Here is an 18,978-nt window from a genome sequence, read left to right as displayed (position 1 = left end):
TTGAGGCTGGATCAAACTCCGCATCCTATTTGTAGCCGTCATTATTTAATACAATACGACGTGACCGTGATGAAACAGAAAATGTGGCATTAATGCGCATAAAGTAATGCAATCTAGTTATCGTTCATGTTTGTTTGTTCATTGACATTTGGTCAACAACAAAAGCCCTGTCCCTCAGTTGCCTAGAGGGCACGATGTTATCAATGTCTGCCATATTGGCTTTCCCACTGATCTGAGCTGTGAGCGGACTATTGTGCCTGTGTGCGGGTTTGGCGGATATCCACTGCCATCTTTCACCCTGAAGAAGGCGTGTCACCTCTCCAGTCCCCCACGGTTAGTGGCGCTTTGTCCCCGCTGCAAGCCAAGCAGAGGCTTCTGAGCCGACTAAGGGCATGGCGGCGGCTCCGGTAACGCAGCGGACCGGCGGAACCCGAGCGCAACTACCGCCCTGCTATTACGAGGGCTATCTTGAAAAACGGGGAGCCAAAGAGAAGGTATTTTAGTCGGGTTTTTTTGTTTTTATATGGCAGACTAAAGCATGCGTTAGATCACGCTGAAAATGTAAACGCCGGTATGTCGTCCGAAATTGCATGTCTCCGCTCTGTATTGTGCGTATGGGCGAGGCCAGGGGAGCATGACAGTTGTCTTGTCACGTCGTCGTGTTATATGCGTTATAATGCGCTAATAAGCGACAGTTCACGGCGGCCGGTCGAAACATGCAGCTGCGGTAGGGATAATTCCATCCGCCCGAAAACGAAAACTTAAGTCGGCGTTCTCGTCCAAGTTAAAGGATGTCTGTGACGCTATGAAAACGGTCGACTAACAGTTCTGAAAACCAGAATAAATATGTTCAGCTGTTTGATTTCCCTCATGCAGGCTCTGTCCACGATATTTCTGGCAGTCGCGACAGTTATATGGACACACCTTATTGCGAATCATACAACTGCATAGGAAAAAATGTAACCCTGATACTAATTAGTCGTAATAGGGCGTTAATTACCAAAGTCAGTACATAAATCGCCTTGGTCTGCTGCATTTATGTATGGACAAACCAACAGCGAAATTAGTCACATCTATTCCAAGCATTATTTGATCATTTGAATTTAATAAAACCAGATACAAAATGACAGTTTTTCTAATCGACTTCATAGTTTTGTGATTGTTTGGGTTGCCAAAGGTGCTGCTACCGCATTCGCTTTATTCATTATTCGTTTTGTGCTGAAATTTAGTTTCAAAAGACTTTGGATTTACGACTGTATGCACAGTATTATTGCAGGGCATAGCGTCTCACTGCCTGCCACTGTCTATGTTATATGAGTTATGATTAAATATTGAAACTTAAAAGCATCAGCATCAGTAATGGGGATGCTTGACAAAGGGAACGAGACGGAAACCCTGGACGTAAAGCTGATGTCCCTCGGGGAGAGGTTCAGGTGCAGGAGGTCTGCGCGTGTGTTGTGTTGGGAGGATTCGGGACAGCTGTGCTCCGGGACTGAGCGCGAGCAGTGCCCCTGGGGGTCGCGTGCTGCCGCCGCCGAGCTGTGGATTTGCTCATGCATGGCTGTAGAGGATTAGGCAGGAGAAAGAGTGTATGCAGATGCTGCAGCATTTTAGCTCCGCACGTGTGTGCGGAGCCTGAAAGATGGTGAGACCAGATGACCGCGGCGACTGAGACACTCGTGGACATGAAGTGGTTGCGCTGCACTTCATGCACTGAATTGGTACTTAAATGGATTGTGTGAATGTGCTGTTTAACATTTAATTTATGCAAATACTATTAATGTCGGTGACTGCCTTAATGGTCTTTGTAATTTATCTGGCAATTTTTATGTCCAAGACAAATTTTCCCATGGAGCTAAATAGGGACTCTTTATCAGATGAGCGCTTCTATACAGATAGTGTATAATTTATTATTATAAGAATTAGAACAAAGGTTTTGCCAGTTTTTACATATGTACATTTCTGTTATGTCCTTACTGTTAACTTAAAAGAAAATGAATGTCCAGCAGTGGTGGTGGTGGTGGTGGTGGGTTTTTTTTTTGTTGTTGTTGTTTGTTTTTTTGTTTTTTTCTTTGTTAAACATTCATAGCAAAATAAAGTATCAGATGCCACTAAAGTGACAGTCTTACACACACAGTAAACTGAGGTGTTTTCTCCGTCTTACAGACATCCCTAAACCCGGGCGTTTTCTCCGTCTTACAGACATCCCTAAACTCGGGCGTTTTCTGTGGCTTACACAGATGTCCCTAAACTCAGGCGTTTTCTCTGTCTTACACAGGTGTCCCTAAACTCGGGCGTTTTCTCTGTCTTACACAGACGTCCCTAAACTCGGGCGTTTTCTGTGGCTTACACAGACGTCCCTAAACTCAGGCGTTTTCTCTGTCTTACATGGACGTCCCTAAACTCGGGCGTTTTCTCTGTCTTACACGGACGTCCCTAAACTCGGGCGTTTTCTCTGTCTTACACAGACGTCCCTAAACTCGGGCGTTTTCTCTGTCTTACACAGGTGTCCCGTCGACTGTGGACTTGCTTGTGTGGCAACACTTTATTTTTCTTCAACAATGCGAAGGATTCTCATGTAAGCATCACATTAGACCTTCCCAAAATTCCCATAAAGCACTGTGGTGTCATGCTAGTGTAAACGGTCAAGTAAATGGTCATGTTAGTGGAGAGGAAAAGAGAGTACATACCAAAGCATTTGATTTTTTGCTTCGGACAAACAGTGTAGGGACCCATCCAGGAGCTTTTACACAAGTGAACGCCAGCATCAGCTTTCCGTACTTCTGATTACATGTTGCCAGGAAGCGTGTACATGTTAGCCCACCCTGGCCTGTGTTAGTGTTACACGTCCACGTGCTCACATGCTTGCGCTTCCCATGCAGTACGTGGAGAAGCTGGATCTGAGCGCGTTTGTGTCCCTGATCGACGACGGCAGTCGCGACAGGAATCTGGAGGCGGCAAGAATGAACCTGCGGATGAAGGATGGCGAGATCAAACTCACCGTGAGCCTCACAGCACGAAAACACAGAGAAGTCGACAGAATGAAGAAATCTGTCTGGGCTCTAAACCCTGCACTCACACAAAGCCTCCATTTCACTGCAGAATAACTTCTACGCAACATGACATGCTTTCAGTTATTTACTCATTCACCCATTATCTTAACTTTTAATTTGAGCATAAGATGTTTCAAGACAGACCGTACAACACAAATCACAGAATAAACAAGTTCCTCCCAAAATCCAGAACGTAATATGATTCATTCCCATTCAGTCCGTATTCAGCCAGCTTTCAGCCTGCCCTCTGTCTCTGGAAAAGGGGGCTGGCACTCAATTAGGGATCATGTGACATTTTGGGGACAGTGAATTCATGCATTGTCTTGCTTGCTGGCTTGTGAAATCGGAGTCTTATGATTGCTAACAATAAACTGAACTGAACTTATCTTTTTCCTTCCAGGTGGTCGTCATGTGGCTACTAGTTCAGGTTTAGGTGATTTTCCAGTAACATAATGCGAGGTTCCTGCATGCTGGAAGGGACGCTTTGGTCATGGTACAGGCTACAGCAGTAGTGACCTCACTCACTCACTCACTCAGTGTTTCATCTCCCCTCAGGCTCCTAACCTGGAGGCGCGTGAGCTGTGGAAAGGTTTCATCTACTCTGTAGTTGATGTGAGTGCAACACGTTCTAAAACTGAATAGAAGCCAGCTCTCTGTGGTCAAAGCACTACAGAGTGCCTTCTTTGACCTTTGACCTAGATCAATTGATCCCATTATTAAAGTATTTTCTCAATGTTTTAACGAAAAAAAACCCAAAAAACTTCTTTAGTCATTGTTCAGGACGTAAAACTTTACTTGATTATAGAAGTGCGACATTTTTCATTCTGATAGTGTTGTTTTATCTGGGCTTGTGGGAACTCAGCAGGTCTGAAATAGCACCGTATCAGATCTTTTTCCACTGTGGGTATGCAAATGTGCCCAGTTCTATGCTCAAGGTCTTAAATCCGCTAACACAGAACCTCATCTGCTCCCATGGTAGAACTGCACAGCGACAAGCGCAAAAGACCCATAAATCAAAGGAACTGCTGGCAGTGATTTGAGATTCTGTCTGTTCGGGAGAGAACAAGGAAAGCTTGTGTGTTCAACCCGGCACTTTAGCTCAGAACAACAATGGGGCCCGTATATGACGAGCAATCTCTTGTGCTCTTAATCTTACACTAATGTTATTAATTTGCACGTGAATGCTTTAGGAATGTGCATTGCGTTCGTCCCTATCCTCATTCTGCAGACTTCTTATTCTGTAAAGAATAGCTTATTTGTAATAGAGCCATGAATTTAAATGATGTCTAAAAGGGCTTTGTTTATTTCCTAGCAGGCATCTCCCCGACCACTTTAAGGAAAAGCATCTAAATAATGATGCTGAAAGTATTTTGTTCATGATTTCACAGCTGCGGAAGTGGTTTTTTGCGCAGTGCAGTCCAAAAGTATTTGGATAGTGGCATAATTTTGGCTGGCTTTGATTTGAAATGGAGCAAAGAGTATAAAGTGCATCCCGCAGACCCTGAGTGTTTTCAGACCGCAGACATCGCAGACAGCTTCTTTCGTTCGTGTGAGAGTTAATCTCGCTCCTGCTGTTGGTAGTCACTTCATCAGCCAACGTGAGCCAGGCAGTTCCGAGTCTGGGCGCTACCTCCATCATGTTTTCAAGATGAGGCAGTAGGCTGGGAAGCCAAAGCCCTTCCTTTTACCCACGGTTTGCATGGTGCAGTGAGCCCTCTGAGCCCGTGCCGATCTGACCGCTCCTTTATGCCAACGACCTGCTCCAGTGGTCTTGGTAAAAGTTTCTCCTTTGTTCTCGTCTGAAATAGTTCTTTGTCGTCCGCTCGTTTGCACCTGTTTGTTCACTATTGCTGCGTTCCTGCTCCTTGCACAAGCAGCCGCGTTGGGTGGTTCTGGGGGATTTGTTAGGATTCTCTGCCTCTTGGCTCTCTGGCACAGTCGCTCCCTTCTTCGTGCCGCATTCCCACATGTGAGCAGCACAGAATCCAATTCCAGACTTGCTGTTGATTCTCAGCAGCGCAGAGCTGAAAAACAGCCTGAGCCAACAGTTGCTGTACAATTACTTTCAGTCTCCTAAAAAGTAGACTATGCATAAGAGCTGTAATCCCTACACAGTTTATGATGATGGACGTACCGTTCCATTGAATTAGAGGCGGCGGCCTGCACTGCGACCTTGTGTTCCTGGTTTCATTCATGTCTACTAGAGTACAGAAGACTAAGCAGCGAAAATTGTGCCACTGTTCAAATATTCGCATGCAGCACTTTGGAGTTCCTCACATGAGTGAATCACTGAATAATATCTAAGTGTTGACAGGGTGAGTTTGTAGCCAGGGGTGCAGCTGCATATGCGTAGGCGTTCTGGGGTGTGTGTGTAAGCGCTCTCTGGGTGTGTGTGTGTGTGTGTGTGTAAGCGCTCTCTGGGTGTGTGTGTGTGTAAGCGCTCTCTGGGTGTGTGTGTGTGTGTGTGTAAGCGTTCTCTGGGTGTGTGTGTGTGTGTGTGTGTGTGTAAGCCTTCCCTGGGTGTGTGTGTAAGCGTTCTCTGGGTGTGTGTGTGTGTAAGCGTTCTCTGGGTGTGTGTGTGTGTAAGCGTTCTCTGGGTGTGTGTGTGTGTAAGCGTTCTCTGGGTGTGTGTGTGTGTAAGCGTTCTCTGGGTGTGTGTGTGTAAGCGTTCTCTGGGTGTGTGTGTGTAAGCGTTCTCTGGGTGTGTGTGTGTGTAAGCGTTCTCTGGGTGTGTGTGTGTAAGCGTTCTCTGGGTGTGTGTGTGTAAGCGTTCTCTGGGTGTGTGTGTGTAAGCGTTCTCTGGGGGTGTGTGTAAGCGTTCTCTGGGGGTGTGTGTAAGCCTTCCCTGGGTGGGTGTGTGTAAGCCTTCCCTGGGTGTGTGTGTGTAAGCCTTCCCTGGGTGTGTGTGTAAGCGTTCTCTGGGTGTGTGTGTGTAAGCCTTCCCTGGGTGTGTGTGTAAGCGTTCTCTGGGTGTGTGTGTAAGCGTTCCCTGGGTGTGTAAGCGTTCCCTGGGTGTGTGTGTGTAAGCGTTCCCTGGGTGTGTGTGTGTAAGCGCTCTCTGGATGTGTGTGTGTGTGTGTGTAAGCGCTCTCTGGGTGTGTGTGTGTGTGTGTGTGTAAGCGCTCTCTGGGTGTGTGTGTGTGTGTGTGTGTGTGTGTAAGCGCTCTCTGGGTGTGTGTGTGTGTGTGTGTGTGTAAGCGCTCTCTGGGTGTGTGTGTGTGTGTGTAAGCGCTCTCTGGGTGTGTGTGTGTGTGTGTAAGCGCTCTCTGGGTGTGTGTGTGTGTGTAAGCGCTCTCTGGGTGTGTGTGTGTGTGTGTGTAAGCGCTCTCTGGGTGTGTGTGTGTAAGCCTTCCCTGGGTGTGTGTGTAAGCGTTCTCTGGGTGTGTGTGTGTGTAAGCGCTCTCTGGGTGTGTGTGTGTGTAAGCGCTCTCTGGGTGGGTGTGTGTGTGTGTGTGTAAGCGCTCTCTGGGTGTGTGTGTGTGTGTGTGTGTGTAAGCGCTCTCTGGGTGTGTGTGTGTAAGCGCTCTCTGGGTGTGTGTGTGTAAGCCTTCCCTGGGTGTGTGTGTAAGCGTTCTCTGGGTGTGTGTGTGTGTGTAAGCGCTCTCTGGGTGTGTGTGTGTGTGTGTGTGTGTGTAAGCGCTCTCTGGGTGTGTGTGTGTGTGTGTGTAAGCGCTCTCTGGGTGTGTGTGTGTAAGCCTTCCCTGGGTGTGTGTGTAAGCGCTCTCTGGGTGTGTGTGTGTGTGTAAGCGCTCTCTGGGTGTGTGTGTGTGTGTGTGTGTGTGTGTGTGTGTGTGTGTGTGTGTGTAAGCGCTCTCTGGGTGTGTGTGTGTAAGCGCTCTCTGGGTGTGTGTGTGTAAGCGCTCTCTGGGTGTGTGTGTGTGTGTGTGTAAGCGCTCTCTGGGTGTGTGTGTGTGTGTGTGTAAGCGCTCTCTGGGTGTGTGTGTGTGTGTGTGTGTGTAAGCGCTCTCTGGGTGTGTGTGTGTGTGTGTGTAAGCGCTCTCTGGGTGTGTGTGTGTGTGTGTGTAAGCGCTCTCTGGGTGTGTGTGTGTGTGTGTAAGCGCTCTCTGGGTGTGTGTGTGTGTGTGTGTAAGCGCTCTCTGGGTGTGTGTGTGTGTGTGTGTGTGTGTGTGTAAGCGCTCTCTGGGTGTGTGTGTGTGTGTGTGTGTAAGCGCTCTCTGCGTGTGTGTGTGTGTGTGTGTGTGTGTGTGTGTGTGTGTGTGTGTGTGTGTGTAAGCGCTCTCTGGGTGTGTGTGTGTGTGTGTAAGCGCTCTCTGGGTGTGTGTGTGTGTGTAAGCGCTCTCTGGGTGTGTGTGTGTGTGTGTGTGTGTGTGTGTGTGTGTGTGTGTAAGCGCTCTCTGGGTGTGTGTGTGTGTGTGTGTAAGCGCTCTCTGGGTGTGTGTGTGTGTGTGTGTAAGCGCTCTCTGGGTGTGTGTGTGTGTGTGTGTGTGTAAGCGCTCTCTGGGTGTGTGTGTGTGTGTGTGTGTGTAAGCGCTCTCTGGGTGTGTGTGTGTGTGTGTGTGTGTGTAAGCGCTCTCTGGGTGTGTGTGTGTGTGTGTGTGTGTAAGCGCTCTCTGGGTGGGTGTGTGTGTGTGTGTAAGCGCTCTCTGGGTGGGTGTGTGTGTGTGTGTAAGCGCTCTCTGGGTGTGTGTGTGTGTGTGTGTAAGCGCTCTCTGGGTGTGTGTGTGTGTGTGTGTGTGTAAGCGCTCTCTGGGTGTGTGTGTGTGTGTGTGTAAGCGCTCTCTGGGTGTGGCCCACAGCTCTCGGTGCCCACCACGCTGACCTTACTGCCGGGGCAGGTGCACGTGCTGAAGGAGGCGGTGGAGAAGGAACGACAGCGGCGGAGGGCGGCACGCTCGCTGGCCAGGGCCCCTGCCTCTCCGCTCTCTGTCCCCCTGGTGGGGGAGATCCCTGCGTGAGTACGGCAGGGCAGAGGTGGGGACAAGTGGCTCCCATTTGCATATTTAGAGCCCCATCTTGCTGGGTTATGGCAGAACGCAACAGTAACGAAATAATCATTTTTTAATCAACCCTGCTAATAACTAGCAATGCATCACTAGTAAAGGGTGCGTTCGTCTGTCTGGTGTGTAGTGAGTTCAGGTGTAACGTAGAGCGGTAAGGAGCAAGATTTATTATGGGTAAATCCAAAATCAGAGTGGTTTAGGCAGTCCAGGGTCATGGAGCCAACACGAAGAGCAGGGGGAAACATGATTAAACAAAACAAACACACGAAGGCACACGGGAAAGCAGGCTATAGCTAAGGCTAGGAAACACGAAGGCTAAGATAAACACAAAGGCAGTACAAAGAACCAACCATAACTAAACACATTCACAAATTCAATAATTCAAACAATGAACAGCCACGACCAAGCCACACAACAGGGTTTAAATACATGAACTAGAAACGAGGGACAGGTGTACGCAATCAAACAATGTGAGGACAAAACGAAACTATGGAACGGAACTAAACACAACACGGGGAAGACACGGAACATGGAAAATGGAAGGGACTGATCGTGACTGGTGATCTAGTTATGAAGCCTCTTTAGAGTCACAGGGACTGGCCCTCCACATATGCAGATGTCTGCAATACCATACAAACAGCAGAGCTATGTTGCTGTTGCATATAAATGTTGTTTTGAAAAAACATTTTTGTTCAAGATTTCAAAGAACACGGGGTGGGAATTGTATGTTGTAGTTCAGTTGAGTTTGAAGAAAAAAAACTCAACTGAACTACAACATTTTTTTTTACTCCATTTTCGATGTACTTGCTATTCAAGCCTTTGCATACGCATTCACATATTTGTGGACTGTGGGGCACAACAAAAGCAATATGTGCGATATGTTTGCGTGCATGCGTGTGTTCACGTTCGTGTGCCTGTGCGTGTGCGGAGCAGCTGTTTCAGGCCCGTGTCTCGCACGGAGGCGGAGGTCCTGCTGGAGAGACACCCTGACTGTGGGAACATGCTGCTGAGACCAGGACGAGACGGCAGCTCTCTCGCTGTTACTACACGCCAGGACCTGAACGGGTACAGTCCCAAGCACCCCAGCTTTCCGTTCCTCTCCTCATTTACAATACCCCCCCCATTTCTCTGTTTTTCCCTGCCTACTCCCTCTGTCATCTTTCAGCGTTGCCTGCACGTTTCTCTGCCCTTTATTGACTGTCGATTATTCTCTCACTCACTCATTCACTCACCTGCCCTCGCTCGCTCACTCCCCCTCACTCACCTGCCCTCACTCGCTCACTCCCCCTCGCTCAGTCCCGCTCGCTCACTTCCCCTCGCTCACTCCCCCTCACTCACCTGCCCTCGCTCGCTCACTCCCCCTCACTCACCTGCTCTCGCTCGCTCACTCCCCCTCACTCCCTTCCCCTCGCTCACTCGCTCACTCCCCCTACTCACTCCCCCCACTCCCTTCCCCTCGCTCACTCACTCCCCCTCACTCACCTGCCCTCGCTCGCTCACTCCCCCTCACTCACCTGCTCTCGCTCGCTCACTCCCCCTCACTCCCTTCCCCTCGCTCACTCGCTCACTCCCCCCCACTCCCTTCCCCTCACCCCCTTCCCCTCGCTCACTCACTCCCCCTCACCCCCTTCCCCTCGCTCACTCACTCCCCCTCACCCCCTTCCCCTCGCTCACTCACTTCCCCTCACTCACTCCCCCTCACTCCCTTCCCCTCGCTCACTCCCCCCCACTCCCTTCCCCTCGCTCACTCACTCCCCCTCACCCCCTTCCCCTCGCTCACTCACTCCCCCCCACTCCCTTCCCCTCGCTCACTCACTCCCCCTCACCCCCTTCCCCTCGCTCACTCACTCCCCCCCACTCCCTTCCCCTCCACTCACTCCCCCCCACTCCCTTCCCCTCGCTCACTCACTCCCCCTCACCCCCTTCCCCTCGCTCACTCACTCCCCCTCACTCCCTTCCCCTCGCTCACTCACTCCCCCTCACTCACTCCCCCTCACTCACCTGCCCTCGCTCACTCACTCCCCCTCACTCCCTTCCCCTCGCTCACTCGCTCACTCCCCCTCACTCCCTTCCCCTCGCTCACTCGCTCACTCCCCCTCGCTCACTCCCCCTCACTCATCAGCCCATCCTCCCTGCTCGCTGCTCCTGCCCTCCCTCACTCTCCCTCACTCACTCACTCACTGTTGCTCGCTGGCTTGCTGCTTCTACACATTTAGTTTGGACCTGTCAAATGCCCTACTCTACTGTCTGCCTGTTGTATCAGCTCAGTCTTCAGGCACTACCGAGTGACGCAGAAGCTACAGGGAGGCTACATCATTGACGTGGAAAACCCGGTATGTAAGGTTTCATCTTCCCTAAACACGCAGATATGATGTGACGGTGTTATCGGTGAAAAAACTGGCTGCCTGTCACTCAGCAGATCCCCTGTCCCACTCTCTACGATGTCATCAACGCTCTAGTGGAGAAAACGGCGGGCACGCTACAGCCTTTTCTACTGGAGGAGCCTTACGAGGAGAATATCAGTATGCCACACACACACACACACACACACACATACATACATAGGCATATAGATATATCACACACACACACACGCCAGGGCAGAAACTGTACAAATAAAATGTTATTACACCGCACAAACCTGCTGGAGCAAATCCACACCAACCTGCTGGAGATTCACTCAAAAACTATCAGTACACCACGTATACATCCACTCGCACACCACACACGTGCTGCAAGAGCCGTAGGAAGGCTGATCGGTATGCCTTACAGACACACACACACTCATAAACCTTACAAAAAAAATGTTGTTATACCACATACGCACATCCATACATACCACACATTCACATAAACACCACAATCTGCCTGTAGATGTGTGTGTGTGTGTGTGTGGTGTATGTGTGGATGTGACGTGTGGTGTTTGGGGGGTGTAGATATGATATGTGGTGTGCTTGGGGTTTCGGGGTGTGTGGGGATGCGCAAGCAGTGTGTTGGGTCTGCATGTGTAGGGTGTGTGTGGTGTGCTGATAGAGTTCATTTCTGTGCTTGTGTGCTGACGGTCCTGCTGTGATTCCTTGTTGTTCCTTCAGCTTACATTTCCTCCAATGACGAGAATGGAGAGCGAACACTGCACTGTGCGCCCACGCCCCTTTTCTCCCGAGCACCCACACTGCCCCCTAAAGGTGTGAGCCTGCAAATACACGCTTGGGGTGCCGCGTGAGCAGTGGCTGTTGGCAGACTCGCACACCAGTTTTTGATAGACTTACTACAAGAGTTTGAATATGTTTGCCCTTGTGTTGAATAATGCTCTGTGTGTGTGTGTGTGTGTGTGTGTGTGTGTGTGTGCTGAGCAGGGTCGGAGAGATGGACGTTGAGGTCACAGTCTAAATCTCCAAGTCCCTCGCACAGGTCATTAAGCCCTCCAGGATCCCCGTCAAGCCCAATGAGACGACTCGTACTGTCTCCCTCGCCATTGTCACAGAGTGAGGGACACACACACACACACACACACACACACACACATACACACAGAGTACATAATCCCTGACTTACACTAATAACACAAACAGCTGTACTTTATTTAATGCTGATCATTTCATTGTTCACAGTTCCACCTAGAACAAGTATGAGCCTCAGGGTTGTTCACTGGTAGAATCTCTTTTAGCAACATTTTACCAGATATTTCCTGTAGCTACCTTGCACAGTGGTAGGGAGCAATTTTGAACCTTTCTTCCCTGCTAAACTCTTTCAGGTCGTTGATATTTCTGGTGCTCCATGTGCAAAGTTCTCTTTGAATATCCCTAATTGAACAATTCCATTATATACATGAACTTTGTCATGGACCACCACCCTGTTATTCTTCTGAAACATTTCTTGATCCAGCTGCTGTGGTATAGTATAGATAGTGTAATATAGTTTAGTGTAGTGTAGTGTAATACAGTATAGTGTAGTGTAATATAGTATAGTATAGTATAGAATAGTATAGTCTAGTCCCTGTTCTCAGAGTAAGCTATCCCAGGCTCAGATCATGATTATCCCTCCTTTGTGCTTCATGGTTGGAATGGTTTGGTCGTGGTTGGCACTGTGATTTCTTTTCCTCGTCTCCCTAACTATATTATCGCTTGTTTCTGCCAAAGGATTCAGCTTTTGTTTTGAAGTTCCACTGAACTTTCTCAGACGTCTTGGGAAAGTAGAAACGGAACAAAATTTCCTCTGTTTGCATCCCATTCCTTCACACCTGGGCATGGTTCACATGAGCAACGTTTGCTCTGGAGCAACACACTCCGTCAATAACCAAACTTTACGTGTCTTTTCTATCAAAGATCAGAGCATATTTGTAATAGTAATGAATGCAGAAATCCAGGTATTTTCTGCCACTGCAGAGGGACAGCTCTTGGTTAGTAACATCCGGTATTGTCCGGAATGGGGCTGTTTTATTTTGAAATCAGACTTTCAGAGGTGAAGGTTTCTGAGGTGAGACCAAAGTCACAGCCAGGCTACTTGGTAAGAAAGACAAGTGCATTTGCTGAAAACAAAATTCAGAACCTGTTTCGAAACTTCTGAACTATAACAGTTGGCTCCTATAGCTCATTAGAGCATGGTGCCAATAACTCCTTGGGTCATGGGTACGCTTCCCAGAAAGCACTTGTACTCTCATGCTGATAAATATGTAAGTCTCTGAATAAGAACATCGGCTCCCTTCCAGTGCTGCTTTGTCAGCAGGGTGGACCAGCAGCCATTCAAACACACCTGCGTCTTCCCTCAGACCACTAGTGCCCCACTGCGTGACTACAAGCAATTTACAAACAAACACCGCACAAAGCGACCAATCAGTGGCCTGTTTTAACCTGGTGTTAATTTATTTGCAAAACTTAAGACACCTCAGCGCTCACAGTGAGTGACTGGTTCATGCACATACGCGTGTGCGCACATGCATGCACACACACACACACACACACACACACACACACACTTTCTCTCTCATGTGCAACAACACACAATCTTCCTCAGATCAGAGCATTATTCACTCTTCTGTTTCAGAAGCCTTCACCGAAGAGCTGAAGCAGAAGCTGGAGAAGAGACGCACCAATCAGGACTGATTTCCCCTTTCTCCTCAGCCAATCAGCAGCACGGCCCTGCCCCATCACTGCCGGATTCAGCCAGTGCCTTGTGACGCGGTCGCCCGACCCGTTGCCCCAGACAGTCGCCGCTCGATAACGTTCTTCTACGGAAGTACCATCTAATTTCCGTGGTGCACCCTTACCAAGCTCAGCACAAGCATCCAACGAAATACCTCTCTTCAGGATGTGAAACCGCCGTCGACAGGGCGAAGGTCAACTACGGGACCCTGAGATGGACACGTATTTGAGCCGACGATCGGTGCCTCACCTGTCTCCAGCGAAGCTGTTTTTCACCCCAGGTTCCTTTCCTTGACTACCCACACCTCAAGCAGAAACCGCGAGCAAGCAGCAAGCACAGCAGACCGGCTGAACATACAGACGGCTGTCGGACCACTGATCTCACGGGGGGGCGCTGATGATGGACTGTACATTAATGTATGTTCTGACACTATGTCAACTGCTATAAGTGTTCTGTGGGTTTCATAGAGTTTGTGACGTCTCTCACGTGGTTCCATGAGTGTTGTAAGGAAGTCGGGGTTCTAAAGGAAACCGTTACATTTTCGAATTTGTTTGATGCCTTCTGCACACGGTCGCAGCAGGTAAAAGTCCAGAATCTGAAATGCTCTGCTAATGTTGTAACGAAACAATGGCAGTGAAGAATGATGGTCAGGTTTGCAGGCTGTAACGTTCAGAAAAGTGTATATAATGTTTCTGTAGTGAGATGTTTCTGATTGACTGATAAACTGTGGTTGTCGTTACTGGGTTGTGTAATGGAAGTGCATGGTGCTACTGTAGATATTTAAGTTCTTATGAATGTCACTGTTGACTTTTGTTGTATTTATTGGAATTAAAGGGAAGACTTTTTAAAATCATTTTTCCATGTAGTATATAAAGTGGCTCACGTGTCCCTAACCCTTTTTTAAAATCTGATTTAGGAATCTGATCCAGCAGCCAAAAAAAAAAAAAAAAAAAAAAAAGTCCCTGACGTTGTTAAAGAAACTGATCCCTGAACGGAGACGTTGTTATGTGACATCACCTGCAACCACTAGATGGAGCCAGTGTTTACTTTTAAAGACGGAGCGAGCGCAAGCGCGAGGGAGCAGATGGCACGAGCTTGCCGTCGGATTTGTTCAGGGCTCATACTTTTAGCAATAAACACCTCTCATAGTAATTCTTCCCAGAACTGTGATTTCCCAACGCTCGCATGTCAGAACAGAGGCGGGAGACACTCGCACCGTGTTTAAAGGACTGCTCCTGCATGCCCTCGTCTAGGGTGATGTCACTCCGAGATGCGATAAAGATCAAACGTATTTCAGCACTGCTGGGCACATTTTTGTCCTGAACTAGACGAGCAGTGGCACTGGGTGTGTGGCGGTATGTACTAGAGCTCGAACACCTGAAATATGCTGTCAGGCCTTAGGTTTTAGGCTTCTTTGTTACAGCACTGGGCAAATTACTCTGTTTTGAAAACAGGTGAGCAGAAAAATGCCCCCAACAGCCACTAAACTCGCCTGTTCGTGTCAGGACTTGCTACATGTGTTGCGATAGGTGGTCTGTTCCCGTCATTAGTAGCAGTAGTCTTCCGAATACAATGAAAACGAGCTTGTGCGTATCATCTATAAGATCTTTGCCAGTTTGCCTTTCCCTGACACTGGAATCGACTGTAGAACTTGTCATCTTCCCATGGCAAAATGCACATTTAAACAGGAAAACAGCATGTGATGCGAGTTCCTCTCTCTCTCTCTCTCCCTCCCTCCCTCCCTCCCTTCCTCCTCCAGTGACGTGTGTGTGTGTGTGTGTGTTTGTGTGTGTGTGCATGTGTGCGCGCACGGGAGGGCAGCCTGTTGTGGCGTGCTCTTTCTCCCTGGTCTCGCAGGCTGTGGAATCTCTCTGGAGCTCATTCACTCCTCACCGCAGGGCCCAAGCAGTTTGACTTCCACGGCAACAATGCGTCGGACCCCATGAGCGCCAAAGACGCTGTCCAGGAGAGACAGCAGACGATCTGCACGGCCTGGCCGAGCCTGGCCCCTCCTTCACGATCATATAAAGGTCTGCTTGTTTTTGTGTAGAGGGGGTGAGAGAAAAGGGTGTGTGTGTGTGTGTGTGTGTGTGTGTGTGTGTGTGTGTGTGTGTGTGTGTGTGAGAGAGAGAGAGAGAGAGAGAGAGCAAAGTCAAACATAGAAGCATTTCATCCACAAGGACACAGGAGGAGACAGGCTTACAAGGTAAGTTTCTTATCCGGGTTGTCAATAAATTTGACTATCAGTAGACTAAAATCAAACAAGGTCTAACTAGCTGGACAGGTTTAGGCAAGATTTGTATTTTAGTGTCACTGTTTTTCCCCTGCAAGTTAGAATTTACTGAAGGTGTTTCCTGTTTAATGACTCTCACTGGCAATACAAACCTATCAGAAAACTAGATTCACATCCTGTCTCGCTTTTATGTGCATTAAATGATTGTTTCTTCTGTATTTTACAATAATACCTTGTTTGGGGAATCCACATTTTTAAGGATAACAAAGTATATTCAAAGAACCTCCTGCTGATGTACGGATCTTTCTCTTTCTCTCTCTCTCTCTCTCTCTCTCTCTCTCTGTCTCACACCCTGTCTCCGTGCCTGTGTATACATGTGTGCGTGACCTCTGCATGAGCTGCTCAGCTTGAAACGCGAATGCTCTCGTCTTGCATGCTGAGGTCTGTCTCCTCGGGCTAGGTGCAACCGAGCTGGGACATACCCATTCAAGTCCATCAGTGGGGCGTTGCGCAAGCCGCGATGCGTCCTCAGTAAAACAAGCCCAACCTTTATCGTGGAGGGTTTGGTCTGCCTCGAGATAAGGGGCCTTAAACCAAACAAAGTACGCTCCTGGCACAGAGGTAGCAGGGCGTATCGCAGCTCCACGGCTTCTCGGTTTATTTCCTCCGTGTATCTTTAGGTTTGTTGCCCGAACATCTAACCGATCAAAGGGCAGCAGGTGTGTTTATGGGGTGCTGTAAGCAGAGACGGATGTGAACTGGCGTTCGAGTATTCACAACATCAAAGCATAAACTGTATGCGTGGAACTGCGTACGCTCTCTTACACCAGGACATATGAACATGAGGTCCTGACAGGTCTGGCGATGTGTTGATCAGTGTACAGGGATACAGGTGCATCTCTTTAAAAGCCCTTGATTTCAGAAACCATACAATGTTAATGCAGTTGGCCACATTTCTCTCCTCATACTCTTCAAGCAAAGTACATTTTGCCAAACCCTGAACACCAGTTTTGGCATGTGCAGTTCTTATTTCTTTATGAAATGCCGGTCAGAACACACTGTGCCTTCCTGAGTCTACCAGGTACCTGTCACGCACATTCTCAAAGTTTGTTTAAGTCACAGCCTGCAAAATACAATGTACAGTGTACAAAAGAAACTAATATGACGGAAGTCCAACAGATCACTTCTGCAGAGTCTCCTACATGGGGGTCGGGGCAGTGGTAGCTCAGTGGTTAAGGTATATGACTTGTAATCAGAAGCTTGCCAGTTCAAGACCCACTGCAGCCAAGTTGCCACTGTTGGGCCCCTGAGCAAGGCCCTTAACCCTCAGTTGCTCAAACTGTACTCAGACACAAGTGTAAGTCGCATTGGATAAAAGCGTCAGCTAAATGCCTTAAACGTAAATGTTTTTTCCAGTAGTGGAAACGGGATTTTGTTCTGTGTTGTCACTATATGCAGTGTTAAGCCACACGAGCACTGCAATCAGCAGGTTTTCTCTTTCTGTTCTATTTGTGTGGTCTAATCTTTTGTATAATCAACAACCCTATAAACCCCAGTCAGTCAAATCTGTTTTCAAAATACTTAATTTGGGTGTAACTTGTGTATTATATCACAATAGTCAATGGATGCTATCCATTTTGTGACCGTACCGTAGCGATTTTGTGTGTTTTGAATGATGTAATGTTTTAGGCTCTTTTGCATGGGTAGAGCTGTGAGAAATGGTTTTCTGGAGAGAGAAGTTTTACTTGGAGTTTGGACAGTGAAGTTGGTGTTTCAGGAAATGAATCCTATTGGCTAAGAACGACAGCGATAATGCGGCGCTGACCAACACTGATGGCTGAGCTCTAGCAGTCCGCGCAGATCACCTTGCACGGGCCGGGCTCTAATACACACGCCACCAACGGCTGTGGGTAACTGGATTGGTTGGCGCGAACTTCATGGTCCGAAGCAGCTGGCCGCCGAGATGGAGACGTGGTCGGCTTCTCTCCAAGCCCTTTGAGTGTGATCTCTCCTCATGCACGTGCACTTCTGCAACACCTCGGGCCACGAACGCTGACCTTTTCACCTTTGACCTATGAGATTATTTCATACTTTCAGTTCTTCTTGGGGTTTTTTTGTGTTTGGTGGGACTGCCTTCTTCCTTCATCATTACACAACACCTGTTACAGAGACGGTTCATTCAGTCTACAGCTGCCCCATCTGTTTGATTTACAGATCACAGAGTTTGTCATTCAGTAGCTGCTGTAGCAAGTTTATATGAGGAACCACCACACCGGTGGGAGTGATGTCGGTTTTGGTCAGCGCGTCTCTGTGCGTCTCAGCCTGAACATGCAAACCCGTAACAGCCTGAAGAGAAAGTTTCGCCGTGGCAGCGGGCCACGGCACAGAGTGGGTCTTTTGGTCTCTGGCTTTTGTTTCCCCTCGTAACGTCTGCCCTCTGCACTACTGAGTGGCTCGCCGACGGCACATTTACATCACTATTGCGCTGACAAAATTACTGCAGCCACTGATGCTTTCCTTTTCTGCCTGTCTCTCCTCTTCCATCACTTCGCACACTTCGCCTCACACACTCGCACGCTCGCCTTCTTTTTCCTACCTCGCACACTCCCTCTCTGCCTCGCACTCGCGCGCTCCCGCTCTGCCTCGCACACTCCCGCGCTCCCGCTCTGCCTCACGCGCTCCCTCTCTGCCTCGCACTCGCGCGCTCCCGCTCTGCCTCGCACACTCGCGCGCTCCCGCTCTGCCTCATGCGCTCCCTCTCTGCCTCGCACTCGCGCGCTCCCGCTCTGCCTCGCACACTCGCGCGCTCCCGCTCTGCCTCACGCGCTCCCTCTCTGCCTCGCACTCGCACGCTCCCGTTCTGCCTCGCACACTCGCGCGCTCCCGCCCTGCCTCGCACTCGCGCGCTCCCTCTCTGCCTCGCAATCGCGCGCTCCCTCTCCCTTTTCCTCCTTTCTTCTTCTTCTCATCTGTCAAAGAAAACTTGAAGAGGGTTTATAAAGAAGAAGTGTGATGGATTTGACTATTATATTGACTATTGACAATAGTTTGGTGTAATCACATTGTAGGTGATAATGGTGACACTAATAGAAAGTTTCTTTTTCAGGGTTGGGTGTTTATGCTGAGTACTGGAAGTCTTATCAATTCTTTTTGCTTCCTGATATTTTAACACGGCATGACATTCTAAACATAACTACAGCGATGAATAATCCCTCAGTCTACCTGTTTTCTTTTTCTTTCTCTCTCCATCTCTTTCTCTCTGTTTCTCCCCTTTCTCTCTCTCCATCTGTCATTTCTCTCTGTTTCTCCTCCTTTTCTCCCCGCTTCTCCCCTCTTCCTCTCTCCCAGATGGCCTCACGCTGTTCCCACTCCTTTGAAGAGGCAGCCCGCGTGGACAAAGCCGAGTCATATATCTCCGTGCCGAGGCGCCCTTGACGGGAGTGGGGGAGGCTGCTCCGAGCAGCTGCTCTCGGGAGATCCCAGCACACATCCCATCCCTCGCGCCCTGCCCCTCCGGGAGGCTGCGAGAGTCCTCGCGTGGGAGTCTAGGACATGCTGTGGCTCCTGCTGCTGTGTGTGTGGGCTCTGG

General features: G+C 49.0%; 2 protein-coding genes across 3 annotated transcripts in view; both read left to right on the top strand.

Annotated features, from left to right (window-relative positions):
• Nucleotides 1-32: 32 nt before the first annotated feature.
• Nucleotides 33-14,009, top strand: stap2a (signal transducing adaptor family member 2a). Its single transcript, XM_027025041.2, has 11 exons — nt 33-494; nt 2,507-2,578; nt 2,883-3,002; nt 3,609-3,665; nt 7,811-7,965; nt 8,948-9,079; nt 10,278-10,347; nt 10,434-10,536; nt 11,107-11,199; nt 11,371-11,499; nt 13,058-14,009. The coding sequence occupies exons 1-11, from the start codon at nt 393-395 to the stop codon at nt 13,114-13,116; spliced, it is 1,092 nt and encodes a 363-aa protein (XP_026880842.2). The 5' UTR covers nt 33-392; the 3' UTR covers nt 13,117-14,009.
• A 934-nt stretch (nt 14,010-14,943) lies between these two features.
• Nucleotides 14,944-18,978, top strand: part of sema4e (semaphorin 4e) — a 10,794-nt gene continuing 6,759 nt past the window's right edge. Inside the window, exons 1-2 of one of the 2 annotated variants that reach the window (XM_035528284.1) lie at nt 14,944-15,186; nt 18,738-18,978. The exon at nt 18,738-18,978 is cut by the window's right edge and continues 66 nt beyond it. In XM_035528284.1, coding sequence (XP_035384177.1) covers nt 18,942-18,978 — 37 coding nt within the window. In that variant the 5' untranslated portion in view covers nt 14,944-15,186; nt 18,738-18,941. Of the gene's footprint in view, nt 15,187-15,252; nt 15,363-18,737 lie in introns of those variants that run through there. The other variant, XM_035528285.1, reaches the window with a different exon arrangement.

This window comes from Electrophorus electricus, chromosome 7, assembly GCF_013358815.1.
Source record: "Electrophorus electricus isolate fEleEle1 chromosome 7, fEleEle1.pri, whole genome shotgun sequence".
Lineage (NCBI taxonomy): Eukaryota > Metazoa > Chordata > Actinopteri > Gymnotiformes > Gymnotidae > Electrophorus > Electrophorus electricus.
Note: the sequence above shows the minus strand (reverse complement) of the source record. Positions and strands in the feature narration are given on the sequence as shown.